This window comes from Tachypleus tridentatus, chromosome 4 (genome assembly GCF_004210375.1).
Source record: "Tachypleus tridentatus isolate NWPU-2018 chromosome 4, ASM421037v1, whole genome shotgun sequence".
Lineage (NCBI taxonomy): Eukaryota > Metazoa > Arthropoda > Merostomata > Xiphosura > Limulidae > Tachypleus > Tachypleus tridentatus.
The window spans coordinates 8940320-8964249 of NC_134828.1; the positions used below are offsets into that span (position 1 = coordinate 8940320).

The following is a 23930-nucleotide window of genomic DNA, read 5'->3' on the forward strand; positions in this document are numbered from 1 at the left end:
AAATAATCACTCATTTGAGTAATGACTCAAATACCAGTATTATCACATACGGCGTTGGTCTGTACAACAGTCTATCATGAAAATACAATCAACTAAGCTTTAGTTCCGAAGTTTAATTCTTGGGCTAAATGAAACTTCATCTTAACAGAACTATTAACAGTCACGATATCTTTATCTGCAACAGAGCTTTTTGGTATTGTTGACCATTAATCAGTTGTTGTAGAAATAACAACCTCAGCTCAACAGAACTGTAAACAGTCATAATTTCTCTGCAATAGAAAATGTCAGTATTGTTGACCGTTAATCAGTCGTTGTACAAATAAAATCTCAACAGGACTGTAAACAGGCACGATTTCTATATTTGCAATGAAGGATGTTTTTTATTATTAATCATATATCAATTGTTGTCCAAAACCTCAACTTCAGAGAACTATTAGCATTCATAGTATATCACCTGTAATAATTTTCTTGACCATTTTACAATCTCTATGAAAGAACTTGTAAATACTTTATTGTAATATCCTTGAATCCACCAGCGAAAGTAGCAAAGAAAGTAATAATCTTATAAATATTTGTGTGTGTGTGTTTTTTTTCTTATAACAAAGCCACATCGGACTATCTACTGAGCCCACCAAGGGGAATTGAACCGCTGATTTTAGCGTTATAAGTCCGTCGACTTACCGCTGTACTAGCGGGGAGCTAAATATTTGTCAATCAGATCTTCAGAAATCAGTTGATAGCTTCGTATATTATTATCCAAAGCTTTTCAACTTCTCAATGTAAAGTATAAATAACAAAAACTGAAGCACTAACCCTACAAAGTGTGTATAAAGCTGAGAAAATTCTTTACTAAAAACGTAATGATTTTTATAATTTTACACGTTTCATCTGTTTATGTCGTTTACAATGTTGAATTCATACTTCCCCAATTAAAAAGTCTAATATCGTTAGCCTTATTATAACACGTTTTAAAAAAAGTCAGTTTTCAATTAAATCTCCATAAGAAATCCTAATATAGTTTGTGAGTTAACTTTGGTGTAGTTTGATGTTAATTTATGATTAATTTAAAGGTAGTTTTTATTCTTTATTAATTTTAAGCTAATTTGACGGAACTTGTTATTTAACTTTAATGTAGTTTCATCTTATTTTATGGTTAATTTCGTGATAGTTTTACATTTATTCTTATTAATTTTAAGATAGCCTTAGGCTACTTTATGGTTAACTTTGGTGTAGTTTCACGTTACTCGATGGTTAATTTCAAGATAATTTCTCACTAATTCTTATTAATTTTAAGGTAGTCTTAAGCTACTTTTTGGTTAACTTAAGTGTAGTTACATGTTATTTGAGGGTTAATTTCAAGATAATTTCTCATTAATTTTAATGCACTTTTATGTTAGTTTTTGGTTAGTTTTCTGAAAACATATACGAACGATGTTCTGTATTAGTTCTCGTAAACAGTACAGTAGTGTTCCATTGTAATAAATAGATAGCTAGCTATAAATCTTTTCTCAATAAATTATATTTAACAGTTGTGAAAACATCTTAACGTTCATTAATCAATTCTCACTAAAAACTTAAAAATTGCTTCAACTTATCATGAATTATATGCTATAATAAAATAGAAAAAAAAAAGACTTACTTTGGTACTAACTATACCATGCCTTTATGATAAACTTCTGAAAGTGCAATCCTAATTTCACGCAGGTTTCTAAAGCTAAGCCTATTCTTAAGACAGAATTTCACAGGTAAATGAAAACTCCTTACTGACTTCTTGTTTAACCAATAAAGACAAATTAAATACGCGCTTTGTTGACAGAAATCTATTCTATGCGATGCTTTTTTAACTATAATCAACCATTATTTTTATTTGATGCGCTAAAATAATCACTATTTCTATACAAACGTTTTCGCACAGAACCGAAAGTTCCATCTACCGTCATCTTCATTTGTCGTTTGGAATATTTTGTATTTGGCGAGATTAAAAGACTAAAATAAATTTTCTACTTTAATGGTTTAGGCTTACGAGAAAAATATTTCTACAGAATGCTCAAAATGATACACTTAACTTCTTGATTAACATATAAATATTGTTGTGATTTTAATATAGAATATAATTTTATATAATTATACTGACACAAATGACTATAAAATATTTAAAACAGCTAGGGCTTATTGACACAGTGAGTAGTTCGTGACTTATTGACACGATCTGTAGTTCATGACTCGTAGTTTCCCTCCCACACGCACGTTTCAGTATAGTGTATCAGTGTCTAATGTTTTTAACGATTCCAGTTATTCTTTTATATTACAAGCACCAACTTAAGCACAACCACACTGCGAGACTACCATTCCTTTTAGTTTTTTCGTGCCAACTTCGCTTTTGTTTTTCCAATACACAATATTTAAAGACTCCATCTTTTTGGGGGCACAGCAAGGGCGAGGAATTTGTTTCCTCTTGCTCTTCTTTTTACGCATCAAGTTTTGGATCCTCGCGTGGTTACTAGAATAATTTTTGGTCTTCTGAACGCATTTTCCTTTACAGAAATAGGCTTCAAACTGCTGAGGTTTTATGATCCAGTTCCATTGTAACTCCTTGAAAGAGATATTCATCGAATAGCGACAGCAAAGTTTAGTTTTTCGTCCACTAGTGCAGTCTAACGGGTACCTGCGCTGGTGTTTATTATTAGGCCTAGACCTCTTAGATCGTGCTGTTGATTCTGTTAGTGCGATATCTAAAACTGCCCGTCCGGGCGCTTGGTAAGTAACGTTTATTAGTTTCCCGGAGTGTGCTTTAGCGGCGATCTCTGTGCTGTTTACCGAGAGAAAAGTAAAGCCGTGAGCTTCACATTCAGCGCATTCAATTTGAAGACCGTAGTTTAGAGTAGGGAACTCCACCCACGTTTCGACGGCTTTACTTAAATCGAATACTTCCCAGCCGTCTGTGGCCAGCAAAATCTGCTGCGCTGAAACTAGATAGCGATCAGGTTCCTTGAAATGAGCGGGTTCTTGGAGCTGGTAGATAAAGACTGTAGCTTCTTTTGGCTTCTCACTGTCTGCTACGGCGTTTGAACGCCCTATACGTCCATCTGCTTTGTGGTGGACTCCTTTACGAGCTTTGTAAATGCTGAGTCGAGCAGAAGTTACAGCTAGGCCTCGAGTGCTGTTTCCCAAGTGGTTAGGAAAATTTAAAGAGAAGAATAGAGTTTTAATTCCACTTGATTGGAAAGAACCATTAGTGAAGTCAAACTGTAGTGGCACTGACAGAAAAAGAAAACAAAAGGAGAAAAATAAATGAATTTTAATCGTATGCGCCAAATAACAAAAATTATCTCTTTGATTGGCCAATAAAATACACTATATATAATTACTTATTTTGTAATATTATTAGCAAATTTCAACTAGTTTTGTTTCCCTGAGGTATTGTTTGTTTTTCAATTACGCGCAAGGCTACTCGAGGGCTATTTGTGCTAGCTGTCACTAATTTAGCAGTGTAAGACTAGAGGGAAGGCAGCTATCATCACCACTCACCGCCAACTCTTGGGCTACTCTTTTACCAACGAATAAAGGGATTGATCATCACATTTCAGCAACGCCCCCACGGCTGAAAGGGCGAGCATGTTTGGTGCTACGGGGATTCGAACCCGCGACCCTCGGATTACGAGTCGAACGCTTTATCCCACCAGGCCAGGCCATGCCTCCCCCCGAGGTATTACATATGTTACTAGTAATATTGAATCGTGTAGAACCAGGGAGCAGTAACTCAGATAATAGATTATTGGTCCATCGGGAAATGTGGAATCAAAGATTAGATTGTTGTCGTTAAAATATCAGTTGCACAAGTAATTCTCTATCAAGACTAATTATATCCTTGCTCTTGGGCTTATTCAGTAGTATGTATAGTATTTGGAACTACCAAGATTCAGATATAGAAGAATGGGTTCTAATAATTTTTGTTCTCAATCTCATTAATCTTACTAATAGATTTTTCAAATTCTTGAATCAAATACAAGTCGCCATTACACTTGTAACAGTGGAACCTTTACCAATGGTCACCTTTACCTTACCTTGGGATAATATTATAAAGTTGTCATTTAAGAATCACATTGCTTTTCAGTAGCATATTAATCTGCCATTAACCCTGATAGAGACAAGTCTACCTGTCGAAAGTCCTTGCATTTTATCAATATTTATAGTGATTTAACACCTTTTTGGTTTGGTCTACGTATTTTTAATTATTGTGAATGTATTTCCTACAACGGTTTTGAGAAAAGAGCCATTCTTTAAGGGATCTTCAAACTGACGTTTCTAACAGGTTATTCTAGTTCACTGATGTGAGTTAAACATAATCCTCTATAATTAAGGTTATTTTGAAACATTATTTTAAGTATCTTCATTTTCCACATGAGATCTACAAGCTTCGACTGAAACACGTACTGAGAACCGATCACATTTAATCATATAAAAATGTAAACCAGATTTTTTATAAAGATACTAACTAAAGAAGATTGAAATTTTAAATCTGAAGGACATCTTGCGTGCATGTAGGATAAGCTGCCAGAACTAAGACTCTAAAGATAAGCTGCCAGAGCTAGAACTCTAAGGATAAGCTGCCAGAGCTAAGACTCTAAGAGTAAGCTGCCAGAGCTAAGACTCTAGGGATAAGCTGCCAGAGCTAGAATTCTAAGGTTAAGCTGCCAGAGCTAAGACTCTAGGGATAAGCTGCAAGAGCTAGAGCTCTAAAGATAAGCTGCCAGAGCTAAGACTCTAGGGATAAGCTGCCAGATCTAGAACTCTAAGGATAAGCTGCCAGATTTAAGACTCCAGATACTGAGGTATAATCGTCTCTTATTTCGAACTATATTGACTAGAGGGGGAGGCTTTGACGCCACAAGGGCTTTGCTTGGCTATCTGGACACAGTAACGAGACTGACTATCACTTTCATAATGCTTCCGCAGCCGAAAGTGTGAAACGTTCCGCGACATCGGATCTAAAACTTTGGATCTGCAGCCCGACTTGCTTACCATCTATCAAAATGAAATATTACGTCATATTTCTGACAGTTTTCCTTTAAAGACTTGGGCCGAGAGTGGCTCAGCGGTTAGCGTACCGGACTGTGGATAAGACGTTCCCTGGTTCGCGCCTCTCATTATGGGCAGTTGGTAATGTTGACTATCTGCCTTAGCTTTTGTCTATTACTCCAAAGCTAAGGACGACAAAAGAAGATAACCATAGAGGTTCTTTGCGCGAAATTCAACAAATAACTGAAGACTAAAGGTACACGTTATGCCATAAGAACTTTTGATCTAGCGTAGTAGCCAGTTCACTCTATGTTTTTATTAATAGTACAGAAAGTTACTGGAATCAACAGCGTTTGAAAGCATCTTCAAAACATCAAACAGGCTAAGTTATTAAAACTAAGATTTGAACACAACGATTATTTTAAATTAAATAATACAGTCGGTTGTCTGTTTCAGAATTTTCGTGAAAAGTTACACAAGGGTCATCTGTTTACAACCGTCTTTAATTTTCATCTGATAGACTACAAGAGAGGCAGCTACGCAACAAAACTGCCCCGAAGTGCGGAGCGTGTTTTTTCTTTCGGTAACGAGATGCAAATCACTAGCATTCAGATTCACAGTCCGAGAACGCTGGCTTACAACATCACATCTGCTTCAACTATAGTGAAAAACAATAGATATATGTAAGAGAAACTAGAGAAAATACTAGCTTTGTAATCAATGAAAAAAATATTGATACAATTCTACTTTTCTTTAAGAAAGGGGCCCGGCATGGCCAGGTGGTTAGGGAGATCGACTAGTAATCTGAGGGTCACGGGTTCAAATCCCCACCATACCAAACATGCTTGCCCTTTCAGCCGTGGGGGCGTTGTAATTTACGGTCAATCCCACCATTCTTTGGCAAAAGAGTAGCCCAAGAGTTGGCGGTGGGTGGTGATGACTAGCTGCCTTCCCTGTAGTATTTTACTGACAAATTAGGGATGGCTAGCGCAGATAACCCTCGTGTAACTTTGAGAGAAATTCAAAGCAGACAGACTCTAGAAAAGATTTCTCTTTTTATTTCAATAGGTAACATTCGAATAAAGTTGTACTTCATTTAGCTTTCATGTGAGCTAGGTGTTTATAATAAGGACATTTAGGTTCTACTAATACCATGGAAACAACAGCTGGATATAAAATTAAAAGAAAACTCTACAACTCCCACTAAAGTTAAACTACTTAGCCTAGTTACTAAAACTACACTAAATTTCGAAATAGACAGTATATAAGACATAACTCTGTTGACGAGCGTTTTACTGACTTGAAAGTAATTGGTCAGTATTTGTTGTTTTCATTCTGATACTCGTCATACACATAAATGGATGATTGAAGAAGATAAGACGATGTTTAGTTAGGTTTACGTCTCTAGATGAAGTCAGACCCAGGTAACCATATGTAGCATATGAGTCTGTCTAAGACACCACAATCCGACAGTTAGGTAAGTTCAGATCAATCCATGAACTGTTTTATAATATCCATAAAACTTAATTTTATGTAATTAATACCTACATTAACTGTTATAACACTAAACTTGAACATCATTTCACGTAACTGATGTATGAATGAACAGTTTCCTTACTGATATGGAACTTTCAAACATGGTACTGTTTTAGTTTTTTGTTCCTTGTATTAACAATTTACGAGTGGTGTGTTGTTATTTACTACGTTCTGTTGATATTTTACTACTGTGAAAGTATTACAAATTAACAATTTACGAGTGGTGTGTTGTTATTTACTACGTTCTGTTGATATTTTACTACTGTGAAAGTATTACAAATTAACAATTTACGAGTGGTGTGTTGTTATTTACTACGTTCTGTTGATATTTTACTACTGTGAAAGTATTACAAATTAACAATTTACGAGTGGTGTGTTGTTATTTACTACGTTCTGTTGATATTTTACTACTGTGAAAGTATTACAAATTAACAATTTACGAGTGGTGTGTTGTTATTTACTACGTTCTGTTGATATTTTACTACTGTGAAAGTATTACAAATTAACAATTTACGAGTGGTGTGTTGTCATTTACTACGTTCTGTTGATATTTTACTACTGTTAAAGTATTACAAATTAACAATTTACGAGTGGTGTGTTGTTATTTACTACGTTCTGTTGATATTTTACTACTGTGAAAGTATTACAAATTAACAATTTACGAGTGGTGTGTTGTTATTTACTACGTTCTGTTGATATTTTACTACTGTAAAAGTATTACAAATTAACAATTTACGAGTGGTGTGTTGTTATTTACTACGTTCTGTTGATATTTTACTACTGTGAAAGTATTACAAATTAACAATTTACGAGTGGTGTGTTGTTATTTACTACGTTCTGTTGATATTTTACTACTGTGAAAGTATTACAAATTAACAATTTACGAGTGGTGTGTTGTTATTTACTACGTTCTGTTGATATTTTACTACTGTGAAAGTATTACAAATTAACAATTTACGAGTGGTGTGTTGTTATTTACTACGTTCTGTTGATGTTTTGGTACTGTGAAAGTATTATGTATTAGCAATTTAGGCGTAATGTGATACTATATAGTACGTCCAGTTTAGTGGGGTGGGTGGGTGAGTGTTTTCTTATAGTAAAGCCACATCGGGTTATCTGCTTAGCCCACTGAGGGGAATAGAACCCCTGATTTTACTGTTGTAAATCGGAAGACCTACAGCTGTACTAGCGGGGGGCTTCCAGTTTAGATTTTAGTAATATGTCAGGGGTATAATGTGGCAGTTTAGGCTTAGTGTAATATAGCGAAATAAGAAAACTCATGATCGCACTATGGTTGATCCGATACAAATGCTTATGTGAGAACATTGATCCAACAAAACGTGTCGTATCCGATATTTCTGATAAGTTTAATTTGGATTCGTGTATTCACATTTATCACAATATCTGAAATATCGGATTTGTTCTCGATTAAATGTCCAGTGTGAACAAAGCATTAAAAGTATTTGATCGAACAGCAAATCCATATGGTCAGTTTTACGTATTTTAAAAATAATTCCTTTTCGCCTGTTTACTGCGACACTCGAACTTGGATCACAGTTTCCAAAACTACGTTCTTCTCTTTGCCATCAGGCCTGGCATGGCCAAGCGCGTAAGGCGTGCGACTCGTAATCCGAGGGTCGCGGGTTCGCGCCCGCGTCGCGCTAAATATGCTCGCCCTCTCAGCCGTGGGGGTGTATAATGTGACGGTCAATCCCACTATTCGTTGGTAAAAGAGTAGCCCAAGAGTTGGCGGTGGGTGGTGATGACTAGCTGCCTTCTCTCTAGCCTTACACTGCTAAATTAGGGACGGCTAGCGCAGATAGCCCTCGAGTAGCTTTGTGCGAAATTCCAAAACAAACAAACAAACTCTTTGCCATGTCTGTGGTAACTTGTCACTTGAGTAACCAAGGTAAATATTTACGCAAGCGAATTATCATTTTTATTATCTTCATTTCTCCTTATCGTTTATCGATAGTACAACTGATCAATAAATATATATTAATAATTATTAATACGATTATAATCGTTTCAGAAAAGTGTATTGAACGAAATAAGAATGAAGTTACGTCATTTTCACCCTTCACTCAAGTACAATTTTCGTTCACTAGCCATAATATTAATCCAATCCAACCAAATTCCTCACTTATGGCCCACTTTAGGCCTAGTATGAACTGATGGTTAAAGAACTTAACGCGCAACCTTTGGGCCGCGGGTTCGAATCCAGTTACAAAAAATGTTTGCGTTTTTAGCCCTGGAGAAGTTTGGATATTATAGACAATCCCTACTATACGTTGGTAAGAAGGTAGCCCAAGAGTTGACGGTGTGTGGATGTTGACTGCCTACTTTCTCTCTGATATACCGCTTCAAAATTAGGGAGAGTCCGCGCAGATAGCCCTCGAGTAGTTTCACGCGAAGTTCACGACAAACCAGTGTTTGTGTTTTTTTATTGCAAAGCCACATTGTGCTATCTGCTCAGCCCACCGAGGGGAATCGAACCCTTGATTTTAGCGTTGTAAATTCGTAGACTTACCGCTGTACTAGCGGAGGGCGCATAACAAACCAAACTGTCTCACAAAAGGGAGGAAGAGGCCAACGCTGAACCTGACTCTTCCTGGTCCAAAACATGAACCGAATCCAGATTTAAAAAAAAAAAAAAAGAGAGAAACCCACTTTAATTAACTTAACCTATCACCCCTCAAAAATACTGCGTTCCAACGGTCTAGCTGAACAACATGCGTGTTAGTTGAGAATTGGTTTTCTCTTCAGTGTTCCGCTTATACTTTGATGGCTTGTTTGGCAGACTAAGCGCTGATGTTATCAAATATTATTAACCGTTTTTTGTTGGGTTTTTTTTTTAACGTAAGAATTTAAAGCGCGCTAAGCTTATTATCCCTATTACCTTCGACATTTTCTGACTTGATCATAAAATAAATTACCGTCTTTCTTATTTTGACTCTCAAACTGTTATGTTTCTCCGATTTCTCCTCACAATTAGTGCCCGTTACTTAGCAATTGAAACACTTGTTTTCCACGTACGTTAATAATACTGATGCAGCATTTACTGACAGTTACGTCTTTATGCTCGTCCATTCTGACGCTAACGTTGATTAAGACGGTCTGATTAGCTCTGTTATTGTTGGATTCTGTAATCCTTGTCATTGATCTAACAGAGCTAATTAATGTCGGTGTCTGGAATTCTCGTCACAGGTTCTTTTCTTCTAGAGTTAGCACTGATTCACACTTTTTCCCCAATTTTAAATCAAATTACTGGACCAAACAATTGGAAATATGAAAAGATGTTGCGTTAGGCTTATGAAGTATGATATAGCAATTTGTTTGGACTAGACAAGACCCGGTGATTTGTGTTCACAGACTTTAACTATTGAAATTCGTGATTTATCGCACTATACGATCACATGAAGGTAGCTCAAGAGTTGACGGTGGGTGCTTTCGACAAGCTGCTTACTCTTTAACCTACTACTACAAAATTAGTGACGATCTTATGAACAAATATCTGTTGGTGTAGCTCTGGGCGAAACGTTGAAAGCAAGCGAATTAGTTTAGATTTTAGTTGAATAAAACAAAACGTTTTAACATTTCCAACATGTTGTGCTATTACGAAACATACACACTATTAAAAATATAATATTGAGTCAACATGTTAGTTAAAGAATCGGGTTTTGATATACTTCATTTTAACAGGTTAATCTGAAGTGTCTTATTTAACGCCCTCTTCAAACCGGAGTGGATTGTTTTGTTTTTTTCTAATTTCGCGCAAAGCTCTTCGAGGGCTATCTTCACTAGCCGTCCCTAATTTAGCAGTGTAAGACTAGAGGGAAGGCAGCTAGTCATCACCACCAACCGCCAATTCTTGGGCTACTCTTTTACCAACGTATAGTGGGATTGATCTTTACATTATAACGCCCACACGGCTGAAAGAGCGAGCATGTTTGGTGCCACGGAGATTCGAACCCGCGATCCTCGGATTACGAGTCGAACGCCTTAACACGCTTGGCCATGCCGGGCCCAACCGGAGTGCAAGGCGATATTCATGTGATAGGTAAAAATATTTTTGTCCATGGTACAGTTTGTGTATTCCAATTGTATAACCTATAGCATATTTGTTGTTGTTATCTTCAGTATTCCTGTGTATTTTATCTCGTATTAACTGACCTCAACCAGTTCACATAGCACCAATGTACCTCATATGTTGCTATTCCTGAAATACTTGTTTGATCTTATTTGTTTACTCACAATAGCAACTACATTACAGTTATATTGTATGACCACATGTTGAGGAATTAATCAACAACTACACTACAGTTATATTGTATGACCACACGTTGAGGAGTTAATCAACAACTACACTACAGTTATAATGTATGACCACATGTTGAGGAATTAATCAACAACTACACTACAGTTATATTGTATGACCACACGTTGAGGAGTTAATCAACAACTACACTACAGTTATATTGTATGACCACACGTTGAGGAGTTAATCAACAACTACACTACAGTTATATTGTAGGACCACATGTAAACATTATTAATTCTACTTTCTACTGGCATTGTTCTCCATGTAAACATTATTAATTCTACTTTCTACTGGCATTGTTCTCCATGTAAACATTATAAATTCTACTTTCTACTGGCATTGTTCTCCATGTAAACATTATTAATTCTACTTTCTACTGGCATTGTTCTCCATGTAAACATTATTAATTCTACTTTCTACTGGCAATGTTCTCCATGTAAACATTATTAATTCTACTTTCTACTGGCAATGTTCTCCATGTAAACATTATTAATTCTACTTTCTACTGGCATTGTTCTCCATGTAAACATTATTAATTCTACTTTCTACTGGCAATGTTCTCCATGTAAACATTATTAATTCTACTTTCTACTGGCAATGTTCTCCATGTAAACATTATTGATTCTACTTTCTACTGGCAATGTTCTCCATGTAAACATTATTAATTCTACTTTCTACTGGCAATGTTCTCCATGTAAACATTATTGATTCTACTTTCTACTGGCAATGTTCTCCATGTAAACATTATTAATTCTACTTTCTACTGGCATTGTTCTCCATGGAAACATTATTAATTCTACTTTCTACTGGCATTGTTTTCCATGTACAAATGGTAACATTTGAGAAAATATATTAATTTATGTGGTAAGTAGGATGTTAAACAAATTAACATATGGAATTAGTGTTGGTGTCTAGATGAACATTTAGTTCACAAGCATATGGAATTAGTGTTGGTGTCTAGATGAACATTTAGTTCACAAGCATATGGAATTAGTGTTGGTGTCTAGATGAACATTTAGTTCACAAAGTTTATTTAGTTCCATTTCTTCCAATATAAATCTGCTTCCCATCATAAGGTTTGAATAAACCATTTAAAATTAGCTTCAATAATACCACCTATTTTAGAACAAGCTACTTTGAAGAAAGTCTGAAGATAAGTGTTAAGCTTGCCTATTATTCATAGATTATTAATACTTTAGAATATTTATATATATATATAAATCCAGTAAAATGGTTAGTTCATAAATATTGTTTAATTAGTTTGTTAGTAAGCATTAATTTATGTATTTGTTCAATATTAAGAACAGAGCTACACCATGAGTTTTATTCACCACGGGAATTGAAAGCTGAACTTTAACGTTGTAAGCCCTCAGATTTATGTCTTTGGGGACATAATTATAATTATCAAGTTGTTATCTCTGTTGCTTTATATTTATTATTTTCAGTGTGGCAATACTGGTTCGACAACTGAATTCAATATTTTGGGTCTTTCGGTATCTTAAACTATTGAAAACTGTACTAACTTTGAATTTTTTTTTTCAGTAACTATATGACAGTCTCAATAAAACTTGACAAAAATATATCTGAAACTTTTATTTTACTCTAGCGTGTTAATGAATCATTCATGTATTTTCCTTAACATTTTTAAGTGCGTTACATGAATACAGAATGAACTACAGTTCTAGAAACTTCGAAAGTTCCAATTTAAATGAAATGCTGATAGGCTGTTGTTTTGTTTTTGTTTCAGAATGTTCACTCAAAGCTACACAAATAGTCATTCATACATTTGAACTGATAAATTACAGGTTAGGTAACTAGTTAACAGCACCCGCCGCCAACTCTTGGGCTACCTTTGTCTGACGGAACAGAGGGGTTTCACTGCCACCCTTATAGTCTACTCATGATGCTGAAGTGCAAAATGCGTTTTTTGTGACAGCGGTACCCATGCTAGGAGCCTAAAGATTCCCCTTCCGAACACGCTGACCATTAGGTCAGCCTGGAACAGAACCAAGTGTAAATATTGTTTCAAGTTCTTATGTAGAATGGTTAATCGCCAAAACAGTCCGCATTCTATTGTACGGTGCGTTATTCTGCGCATAAACAGGATGTCCAAACATTTGAAACAACGAATTTATGACGAGTGTTGGGCAATTGACAATGAAGCAAATATGGTTAGCAGTGTTGGGAGAAATTGGAAATATAAGTCCAAACTTGTTTCGAATGATAAGAACAGGACGTGTAATATATTCTGTAGAATTCGTTGGAGTGCCCATGGTTCCAGACTTGACAGGCACTTTGTAGATATACACATATAGATAATTATAGTGACTTTTCGCCTTTGAGTAAACCTGAAAAAAAACAACTTAATCAACAAATTGTCTTCTTCATTAGCTAAATATGGCCACGTGGTTAGGGCTTTAAACTTGTAATCTGAGGGTCGCGAGTTCGGATCCCCATCTCACCAAATATGCTCGCCCTTTCAATCGTGGGGGCGTTATAATGTTATGATCAATTCCACTATTTGATGGTAAAAGAGCAGTCCAAGAGTTGGCGGTGGGTGGTAATAGTTAGCTGCCTTCTCTCTAAAATTACACTGCTAAATTAGGGAGTAAGCAGCTCTTGTGTAGCTTTGCGTGAAAGTTCAAAACAGAGAAAGAAACATAACTGTCGTGACAAACCAAAATTTCAAGATTGTGAGAAGCGACATCACAAATACGCTGTAATTCCTAGCCAGACTTTCATGTTGGTTCGGCTCAAATTGACGGTTTAATAATCTAGAACATAATTATAAAGTAACATCGTTCAAATTTGTCTTTGCCTTACTGGCTTGTTAAAAGTATTGTTACAGTCAAGTTAAACTCATGATCATAACAAGGAAAACGTACATGAAAGGAGAAAAAAAAAAAAAAAAAACGCTGACTTTGCGCAACATGTTTCACCGGATTCCAAGTAACGTGCAAGTCACACTACGAGGAAAAACGTACGTAAAACGACCGAATATTTAATTGCTCGTAAAATAAATTTGTCAACAGTTTCTCGAGATCCTGTGATAAACAACTCTATAGCGTATTGAAATAACTGTTATCATGGAAAATATTTTAATTGGTTGGACACGTATAAATGACCTGCTTTTGTCATTTCAGAATATATATTCTTTAATAAAAAATAATAATATACATCTCCTAGTTTAATCGGGGAAAACACGCGTGAATAAAATGCTGTCATAATTGTATAACGAAATATAAAATATGGAAATACATTCTGATCATGTGCACAGATATTAGTAACTTATAAACGCAATACAAAATGGTATAAGTGAGGCAGTAAATGTAAGCAATTAAGGTTTGAACATTACGACCCAGTTACAGGATTTTCAGAAATATATTGTTTAGTGAAAAGTCGAACACAAACCAAAAACTGGAATTCTAGGACGTCTATTATTTCTTCAGTTGAGCTACTGATACAAAATACGAGATCGCAATTAAAATATTAGTTTATATTAATATATAATACACTGTCAGTTAAGATACTGGTTTTTAGTAATGTATAATATACTGTCAGTTAATTAGATACTGGTTTTTAGTAATGTATAATATACTGTCAGTTAAGATACTGGTTTTTAGTAATGTATAATATACAGTCAGTTAATAAGATACTGATTTTTAGTAATGTATAATATACTGTCAGTTAATTAGATACTGGTTTTTAGTAATGTATAATATACTGTCAGTTAAAATACTGGTTTTTAGTAATATATAATATACTGTCAGTTAAGATACTGGTTTTTAGTAATATATAATATACTGTCAGTTAATTAGATACTGGTTTTTAGTAATGTATAATATACTGTCAGTTAAGATACTTGTCAACAGTAAGTATTACTGTTAGTTAATGTGCTGGTCTATAGTAATGTTTAATATACTGTCATTTAAGACACTAGTCAGCAGTAAAGTATAATATGCTGTCAGTTAACACATTGGTCAACAGTAAAGTATAATGTACTGTCAGTTAACATTTTGGTCAACACTAAAGTATAATGTACTGTCAGTTAACACATTGGTCAACAGTAAAGTATAATATACTGTCAGTTAACACATTGGCCAACAGTAAAGTATAATGTACTGTCAGTTAACACATTGGTCAACAGTAAAGTATAATATACTGTCAGTTAACACATTGGTGAACAGTAAAGTATAATGTACTGTCAGTTAACACATTGGCCAACAGTAAAGTATAATATACTGTCAGTTAACACATTGGTGAACAGTAAAGTATAATATACTGTCAGTTAACACATTGGTGAACAGTAAAGTATAATATACTGTCAGTTAACACATTGGTCAACACTAAAGTATAATGTACTGTCAGTTAACACATTGGTGAACAGTAAAGTATAATGTACTGTCAGTTAACACATTGGCCAACAGTAAAGTATAATATACTGTCAGTTAACACATTGGTGAACAGTAAAGTATAATATACTGTCAGTTAACATATTGGTTAACAGTAAAGTATAATTTACTGTCAGTTAATAGTTTGGTCAACACTAAAGTATAATGTACTGTCAGTTAACACATTGGCCAACAGTAAAGTATAATATACTGTCAGTTAACACATTGGTTAACAGTAAAGTATAATATACTGTCAGTTAACACATTGGTGAACAGTAAAGTATAATATACTGTCAGTTAACACATTGGTTAACAGTAAAGTATAATGTACTGTCAGTTAACACATTAGCCAACAGTAAAGTATAATATACTGTCAGTTAACACATTGGCCAACAGTAAAGTATAATATACTGTCAGTTAACACATTGGCCAACACTAAAGTATAATATACTGTCAGTTAACACGTTGGCCAACAGTAAAGTATAATGTGCTGTCAGTTAACACATTGGCCAACAGTAAAGTATAATATAATGTCAGTTAACACATTGGTTAACAGTAAAGTATAATGTACTGTCAGTTAACACATTAGCCAACAGTAAAGTATAATATACTGTCAGTTAACACATTGGCCAACAGTAAAGTATAATATACTCTCAGTTAACACATTGGCCAACACTAAAGTATAATATACTGTCAGTTAACACGTTGGCCAACAGTAAAGTATAATGTGCTGTCAGTTAACACATTGGCCAACAGTAAAGTATAATATAATGTCTGTTAACACATTGGTCAACACTAAAGTATAATGTACTGTCAGTTAACACATTGGTGAACAGTAAAGTATGATACACTGTCAGTTAACACATTGGTCAACAGTAAAGTATAATGTACTGTCAGGTAACACATTAGCCAACAGTAAAGTATAATGTACTGTCAGTTAACACATTGGTGAACAGTAAAGTATGATACACTGTCAGTTAACACATTGGTCAACAGTAAAGTATAATGTACTGTCAGGTAACACATTGGTCAACACTAAAGTATAATGTACTGTCAGTTAACACATTGGTGAACAGTAAAGTATGATACACTGTCAGTTAACACATTGGTCAACAGTAAAGTATAATGTACTGTCAGGTAACACATTAGCCAACAGTAAAGTATAATATACTCTCAGTTAACACATTGGTTAACAGTAAAGTATAATGTACTGTCAGTTAATACATCAGCCAACAGTAAAGTATAATATACTGTCAGTTAACACATTGGTGAAGAGTAAAGTATAATATACTGTCAGTTAACACATTGGTGAAGAGTAAAGTATAATATACTGTCAGTTAATACATTGGCCAACAGTAAAGTATAATATACTCTCAGTTAACACATTGGCCAACACTAAAGTATAATATACTGTCAGTTAACACATTGGTGAACAGTAAAGTATAATATACTGTCAGTTAACACATTGGTGAACAGTAAAGTATAATATACTGTCAGTTAACACATTGGTTAACAGTAAAGTATAATGTACTGTCAGTTAATACATTAGCCAACAGTAAAGTATAATATACTGTCAGTTAACACATTGGCCAAGAGTAAAGTATAATATACTCTCAGTAAACACATTGGCCAACACTAAAGTATAATATACTGTCAGTTAACACGTTGGCCAACAGTAAAGTATAATGTGCTGTCAGTTAACACATTTGCCAACAGTAAAGTATAATGTACTGTCAGTTAACACATTTGCCAACAGTAAAGTATAATATACTGTCAGTTAACACATTGGTCAACACTAAAGTATAATGTACTGTCAGTTAACACATTTGCCAACAGTAAAGTATAATATACTGTCAGTTAACACATTGGTGAAGAGTAAAGTATAATATACTGTCAGTTAACACATTGGTGAACAGTAAAGTATAATATACTGTCAGTTAACATATTGGTGAACAGTAAAGTATAATGTGCTGTCAGTTAACACATTTGCCAACAGTAAAGTATAATATACTGTCAGTTAACACATTGGTCAACAGTAAAGTATAATGTACTGTCAGTTAACACATTGGTCAACACTAAAGTATAATGTGCTGTCAGTTAACACATTGGTCAACATCAAAGTATAATGTACTGTCAGTTAACACATTGGCCAACAGTAAAGTATAATGTGCTGTCAGTTAGCACATTGGTCAACACTAAAGTATAATGTACTGTCAGTTAACACATTGGTCAACAGTAAAGTATAATGTACTGTCAGTTAACACATTGGCCAACAGTAAAGTATAATATACTGTCAGTTAACACATTGGTGAACAGTAAAGTATAATATACTGTCTGTTAACACATTGGCCAACAGTAAAGTATAATATACTGTCAGTTAACACATTGGCCAACAGTAAAGTATAATATACTGTCAGTTAACACATTGGTGAACAGTAAAGTATAATATACTGTCAGTTAACACATTGGTCAACACTAAAGTATAATGTACTGTCAGTTAACACATTGGTCAACACTAAAGTATAATGTGCTGTCAGTTAACACATTGGTCAACACTAAAGTATAATGTACTGTCAGTTAACACATTGGCCAACAGTAAAGTATAATATACTGTCAGTTAACACATTGGTTAACAGTAAAGTATAATATACTGTCAGTTAACACATTGGCCAACAGTAAAGTATAATATACTGTCAGTTAACACATTAGCCAACAGTAAAGTATAATATACTGTCAGTTAACACATTGGTCAACACTAAAGTATAATGTGCTGTCAGTTAACACATTGGTCAACACTAAAGTATAATATACTGTCAGTTAACACATTGGTGAAGAGTAAAGTATAATATACTGTCAGGTAACACATTGGTTAACAGTAAAGTATAATATACTGTCAGTTAACACATTGGTTAACAGTAAAGTATAATATACTGTCAGTTAACACATTGGTTAACAATAAAGTATAATGTGCTGTCAGTTAACACAATTGCCAACAGTAAAGTATAATATATTGTCAGTTAACACATTGGTGAACAGTAAAGTATAATATACTGTCAGTTAACACATTGGTCAACACTAAAGTATAATGTACTGTCAGTTAACACATTGGTGAACAGTAAAGTATAATACACTGTCAGTTAACACATTGGTCAACACTAAAGTATAACGTACTGTCAGGTAACACATTAGCCAACAGTAAAGTATAATATACTGTCAGTTAACACATTGGCCAACAGTAAAGTATAATATACTGTCAGTTAACACGTTGGTTAACAATAAAGTATAATGTGCTGTCAGTTAACACATTGGCCAACAGTAAAGTATAATATACTGTCAGTTAACACATTGGTTAACAGTAAAGTATAATGTGCTGTCAGTTAACACATTGGCCAACATTAAAGTATAATATACTGTCAGTTAACACATTGGTGAACAGTAAAGTATAATATACTGTCAGTTAACACATTGGTGAACAGTAAAGTATAATACACTGTCAGGTAACACATTGGTTAACAGTAAAGTATAATATACTGTCAGTTAACACGTTGGCCAACAGTAAAGTATAATATACTGTTAGTTAACACATTGGTCAACACTAAAGTATAATATACTGCCAGTTAAGATACTGGTTAATAATATATTATAATAAATACTGAGTAATGTAAATTACTCTATCTTGAGTTCACTGCTATCTATTAAACAAACTTCTCAACTACAGATTATCTGTAGAAAGTTATCTTTTTACGTTTGAATATAGCACAATATAAAATGATATAATTTTTGTATATTTCAATTAGCTGCAAAATATTCCCATAAAGAAAGAATTTTCACGTTGTTCATCCCACTACTGACTCCTTAATTCACATAAAAACTCCCTTATAGAACGTTTTATTATCATGGTACCATAAGTACCATAAGCTGGTACTTCCCCGTCCATTAGGCTAAACAGACGTGAAGGTTTTGAAATACACCACCTATCGCGTTTATGCTAAATAATAGGACGACAAACCCCTGTAATTCACAGTTGAAGGATTTTTTATGTATTTGTTTTTTTGTCACGAACATCTGTGATTATATGACGTCATACAGCCGGATCTACAACAAAGGGCGTATGTTTTTATTAGGTTAAGAAAACACGAAATAAAAATGATTACAATCATAAGTAAGTAAACATACACAGTCCAATCTCAGTTTCACTTTGGTAGACATAGGACGAAGGAGACAATAACCATATCTATTAAAAATTTGACATTGGTGTGACGATGCTGAAAATACACTAAAAGATAATATTATTTTAAGTATAAATTGGTAATTGCAGAATCAATAAAAAAAACCCGCTTTTATTTTCATTAGTTGCAGTATTTGTTGCGAATTTCCCACAGGTGAATAACCTGAGAGATGCTAAAGTTTAAATGTGTACGGTGGCGGTGAATATAATATTGTATATATTTGGCAAACTCAGTATTTGGACCTCAAATATATGGTGAAGTAAAATGAATTCAAACACCACAGATATTAAAAACTAAAATTATTCCAACACTATTCACCTGAGTGGAATGGTCGGGCAACAGTAAAAACAGATATAATCACTATAGTTTCTCTTAAAAGGGGGAAAAAAAAAGTATTTTGTGTTACCAACACCAGGTAGCGTGTGCGTGTCGGTTGAAAGATTTAGTATAAATTTTAATTTTAAAATGAAACTCTGGAGATTTATGCTACCCCGGAGAGAAACGTGAGACAAGTGCTTTCTCCTGAATAACTGAATTAGCTAACTATGAAAGTTAGAAAGAACAATTTTTTGTTTATTAATGTGTAACCAGTATGTAATCATTACATATGTTGCTAGTTCATGAGTATCTTCTTTATGGGATTATTACTTGGTTATTAAAAGCTTTTCAATCAACTTATTTCTTTGTTGTGTTGATACGAGTTTTCAGTTTATTTAAAAGTAGATATCTGTGAAAATTTTCTGACCCTAGAATTCCCGACGAATTAAACGGCTCTTTAAGACTATTTTCTAACCTATTTCTGTATAATTTTGTTTGTAAATTCATGAGAGCCTGAATTACAGGTCGCCTAATAACGCGTGACTCACGCGACATTAGATACCAAATAACAATATTTTAAACAAAATCCGTCTAATTATTTATTGTTGGTTAACCTTATGTGTTGCACCTGGTAACTGAGTAGTAGTAATACACACACAGTGTAGTCCATTATTCTAAACAGAGAGTTGCAACAGATGAAATGTGGACGTGGACATCTTCGGTAATCGATAATTAACATTCGTAGTAAATTATTGAAGCTTAAATTTGGATTTGTATTAACTTTATATTTTATCTAATATGTTTATATATTTAGGAGGATTTTAGCAAACAATTTCAAGTGTCACATTATCAAAGAAGGTCGCGGGTTCGAATCTCCGTCACATCAAACAAAATCGCCTTTTCAGCCGTAGGGGAGTTATAGAGGTACGATCAATCCCATTATTCGTTGGTAAAAGAGTAGCCCAGAGTTAATGGTGGGTGGCGATGACTAGTTGTCTTCCCTCTAGTTTTACACTGCTAAATTAGGGACAGTTAGCGTAGATAGCCCTCTAGTGGATTTGCGCGAAATTCAAAAACAAACTCTTAAGTGCCGCTCTTCAGCGTTTTATGTGAGAAATGTATAACTAATTTGTTTGTTCAATGTGATTAACAAAGCTACAAAATTAGCTGTTTGTGCTTTGCCAATAAGGTATCGAAACCTAGTTTTTAGCGTTATAAGCTTTCAAGAGTTACCGGTAAGCCAATGGAGGCTGTTGATTGAAAGATAATAGAACTAAAGACACAAATCTATACGATCTTTCGTAGCTAGTTCTTAAAGAGAAGAGATGTATTATGGTTCCTATATTTAATATGTGAAAACTCTGCACAGTTTGATTAAAGATTTGTTTTGTGTGGGGTTTTATTTAAATTTCGCGCAAAGCTACACGAGGGATATTTGCGCTAGCCGTCCCTAATTTAGCAGTGTAAGACAAGAGGGAAGGCAACTAGTCATCACCACCCACCGCTAACTCTTGGGCTACTCTTTTACCAACGAATAGTGGGATTGACCGTCACTTTATAACGCCTCTATGGGTATTGGTATGATGGGAATTTTAACCCGCTACTCTCATGTTACAAGTTGAGTGTCTCAACCACCTGGCCATGCTGCCGGGCCTAGGCAGCGAGAGACCGACGTTCTTAAATATACCTAACATTGACTAACAGTTGATAAATATTAAGTAACTATAGCTAACATTGACTAACAGTTGATAAATATTAAGTAACTATAGCTAACATTGACTAAAAACTGATAAATATTTAATAACTATAGCTAACATTGACTAAAAACTGATAAATATTTAATAACTATAGTTAACATTGATATTTGATAAATATTTAATAACTATATCTAACATTGACTAACAGTTAATAAATATTAAGTAACTATAGCTAACATTGACTAAAAACTGATAAATATTTAATAACTATAGCTAACATTGACTAACAGTTGATAAATATTTAATAACTATAGCTAACATTGACTAACAGTTAATAAATATTAAGTAACTATAGCTAACATTGACTAACATTTAATAAATATTTAATAACTGTAGCTAACACTGATTAATTCAGTGACGAGTTTCGTTTGTCAAGAATGTCTGTGAGATAGAGGGCGTTGATGTCAAAGAAGCGCTTGATACTATTGTGTTCCGTTCCACAAGACAGTCTGTAAATTAGACAGATCCGATTACCAGTAACCATCGGTATTCTTGTATTTTTGTTCAACAATATATTTGCAGGATAGAGGGCGCTGTTACAAGTGACACCTGATATTCTTGTTGATATAGGAACGCGTTTTATGCGTTATTATATGTAGTCTGTGGTACTTGTAATTTACTCTTTATAAGTCTATTAATAAATTGTCTTGTTTTTTGTTTTGTATTTTTTATAAATCTATTGTTTACATTACAAATACACATTTTTGAGAACGCACCCTGAAACTTTATATAATTACAGTGAATATTAGACGTAACATTATTCTATTGTGCGTGGAAGTCGAGATAGCACACTGTTCATGATAACCGACAGGTGGGGTAACGTTGTTTGTTTCGGATATTGGGGCAAATCTATACAAGGACTTCTACGTTAGGTTCCTTTAATTTTGAAGTTATAGACTAATGGGAGGAAAGCTAGTCGACGGCACCCACCGCCATTTCTTTAACTGCTTTTGACTCATGAAATAGTGACTGTTACTCTTATAACACATCTACGTGCCCAAGGTACGGGACGCGAACCATAGATCCGCAGCTATGGTCCGATAGATTTTTAATGGGAATCTTAAAGGTTTTGTTTCAGAAACAACCGTAACATAATATGATATCTTTCCTACCTTCGTCTCTAAAGGTGTAAAACCTCTGAACTATGTCATCGTAATGCTCCTCAGTGCCCGAGTTTTTCATGTTTCGATGATATATTTCCATCACCCTGTCCAGCTCACTCTGAGTGACGTTCACTTGGGAGGCGTCCGGCGCTCTTTCCATCCCCAGCTCCAATAGAATATGTTGCTTAATGTTCTCTATTTCCTCTTCCAGATCCAAGTCTTCAAATTCATCCTTGTTGAGCGTTTCAGAAGACGGGAGTTCCTCGATCGCCTCGGGCAGCGGTTTCGTCCTTCTCACGAGCGCAGTCGTCACGACACACAGCAGCAAGAAAGTGTGAGCCGTATAGAGGCATCTCCTAGTCATTTCTCGTGCCGCATGGAGAGAGGAACGCACTGTGGAGCTCTTTTTAACAGGTCACTCAGGTGCCGTCCGACTTAGCGCACTTAAAAACAGTGCTCGCGGCTTCTTTATAGTCCATTTTAAACCAACCAGCTTACCAGAAGGGCACCTCCTCAGCAAAGATCGGACGAATGGGAAACGAAAACAGAGGTGGTTTTTCCACCCTAGCCCACGTTGTTGTCTGTCGGTGGACGCGACTCAGACCTTTCTAAGTCTTAGCAGACCTACTCTATACTCGCCACCTCACGTGCGAAATCCTACCGAGAATGTTTCTGGTCCTGTTTTAAACAGGTTATTGCAATTACTTGTGAAGATTGCATCGTTTCTACCGAGCAGTTGGAAAAAACGAGTTTAATAGGCATCGTTAATTCATATACAATCGGTAATTATTTCTTTTTAACTAAAAAAACAAAAACACGGCTAGAAGCTCAAACATTTTCTATATTTAATCAAGTACGTATCCATGATAGAAAGAAATAATAAATTGAGATCCAGCGTAATGCTTCGTTTGTTTTTGAATTTCGTGTAAAGTTACACAAGGGCTATCTGTCCCTAATTTGGGCCCGGCATGGCCAGGTGGTTTAAGGCATTCGACTCGTAATCTGAGATTCGCGAGTTCGAATTCCCGTCGCATCAAACATGCTCGCTCTTAAAGCCATGGGAGCGTTATAATGTTAGCTACAATCGTGTAGCTTTGCGCAAAATTCATAAAACAAACAAATTGTCCCTAATTTATCAGTGTAAGACTAGAGGGAAGGCGAATAGTCATCACCACTCATCGCCAACTCTTGGGATACTCTTTTACCAACCAATAGTGGGTTTAACCGTCACATTATACCGCTCCCACGGCTTAAAG

The 23930-nt window shown here is 34.8% G+C and overlaps 1 protein-coding gene across 1 annotated transcript; it reads right to left on the reverse strand.

The window, feature by feature from the left end:
• Positions 1–1992: 1992 nt before the first annotated feature.
• LOC143248535 (growth/differentiation factor 8-like) lies at positions 1993–23325 on the reverse strand. Its single transcript, XM_076496960.1, has 2 exons — positions 22684–23325; positions 1993–3257 (listed from the first exon to the last, which is right to left on the reverse strand). Exons 1-2 carry the CDS (start codon positions 23036–23038, stop codon positions 2320–2322), a joined length of 1293 nt encoding a protein of 430 aa, XP_076353075.1. The 5' UTR covers positions 23039–23325; the 3' UTR covers positions 1993–2319.
• Positions 23326–23930: the final 605 nt, after the last annotated feature.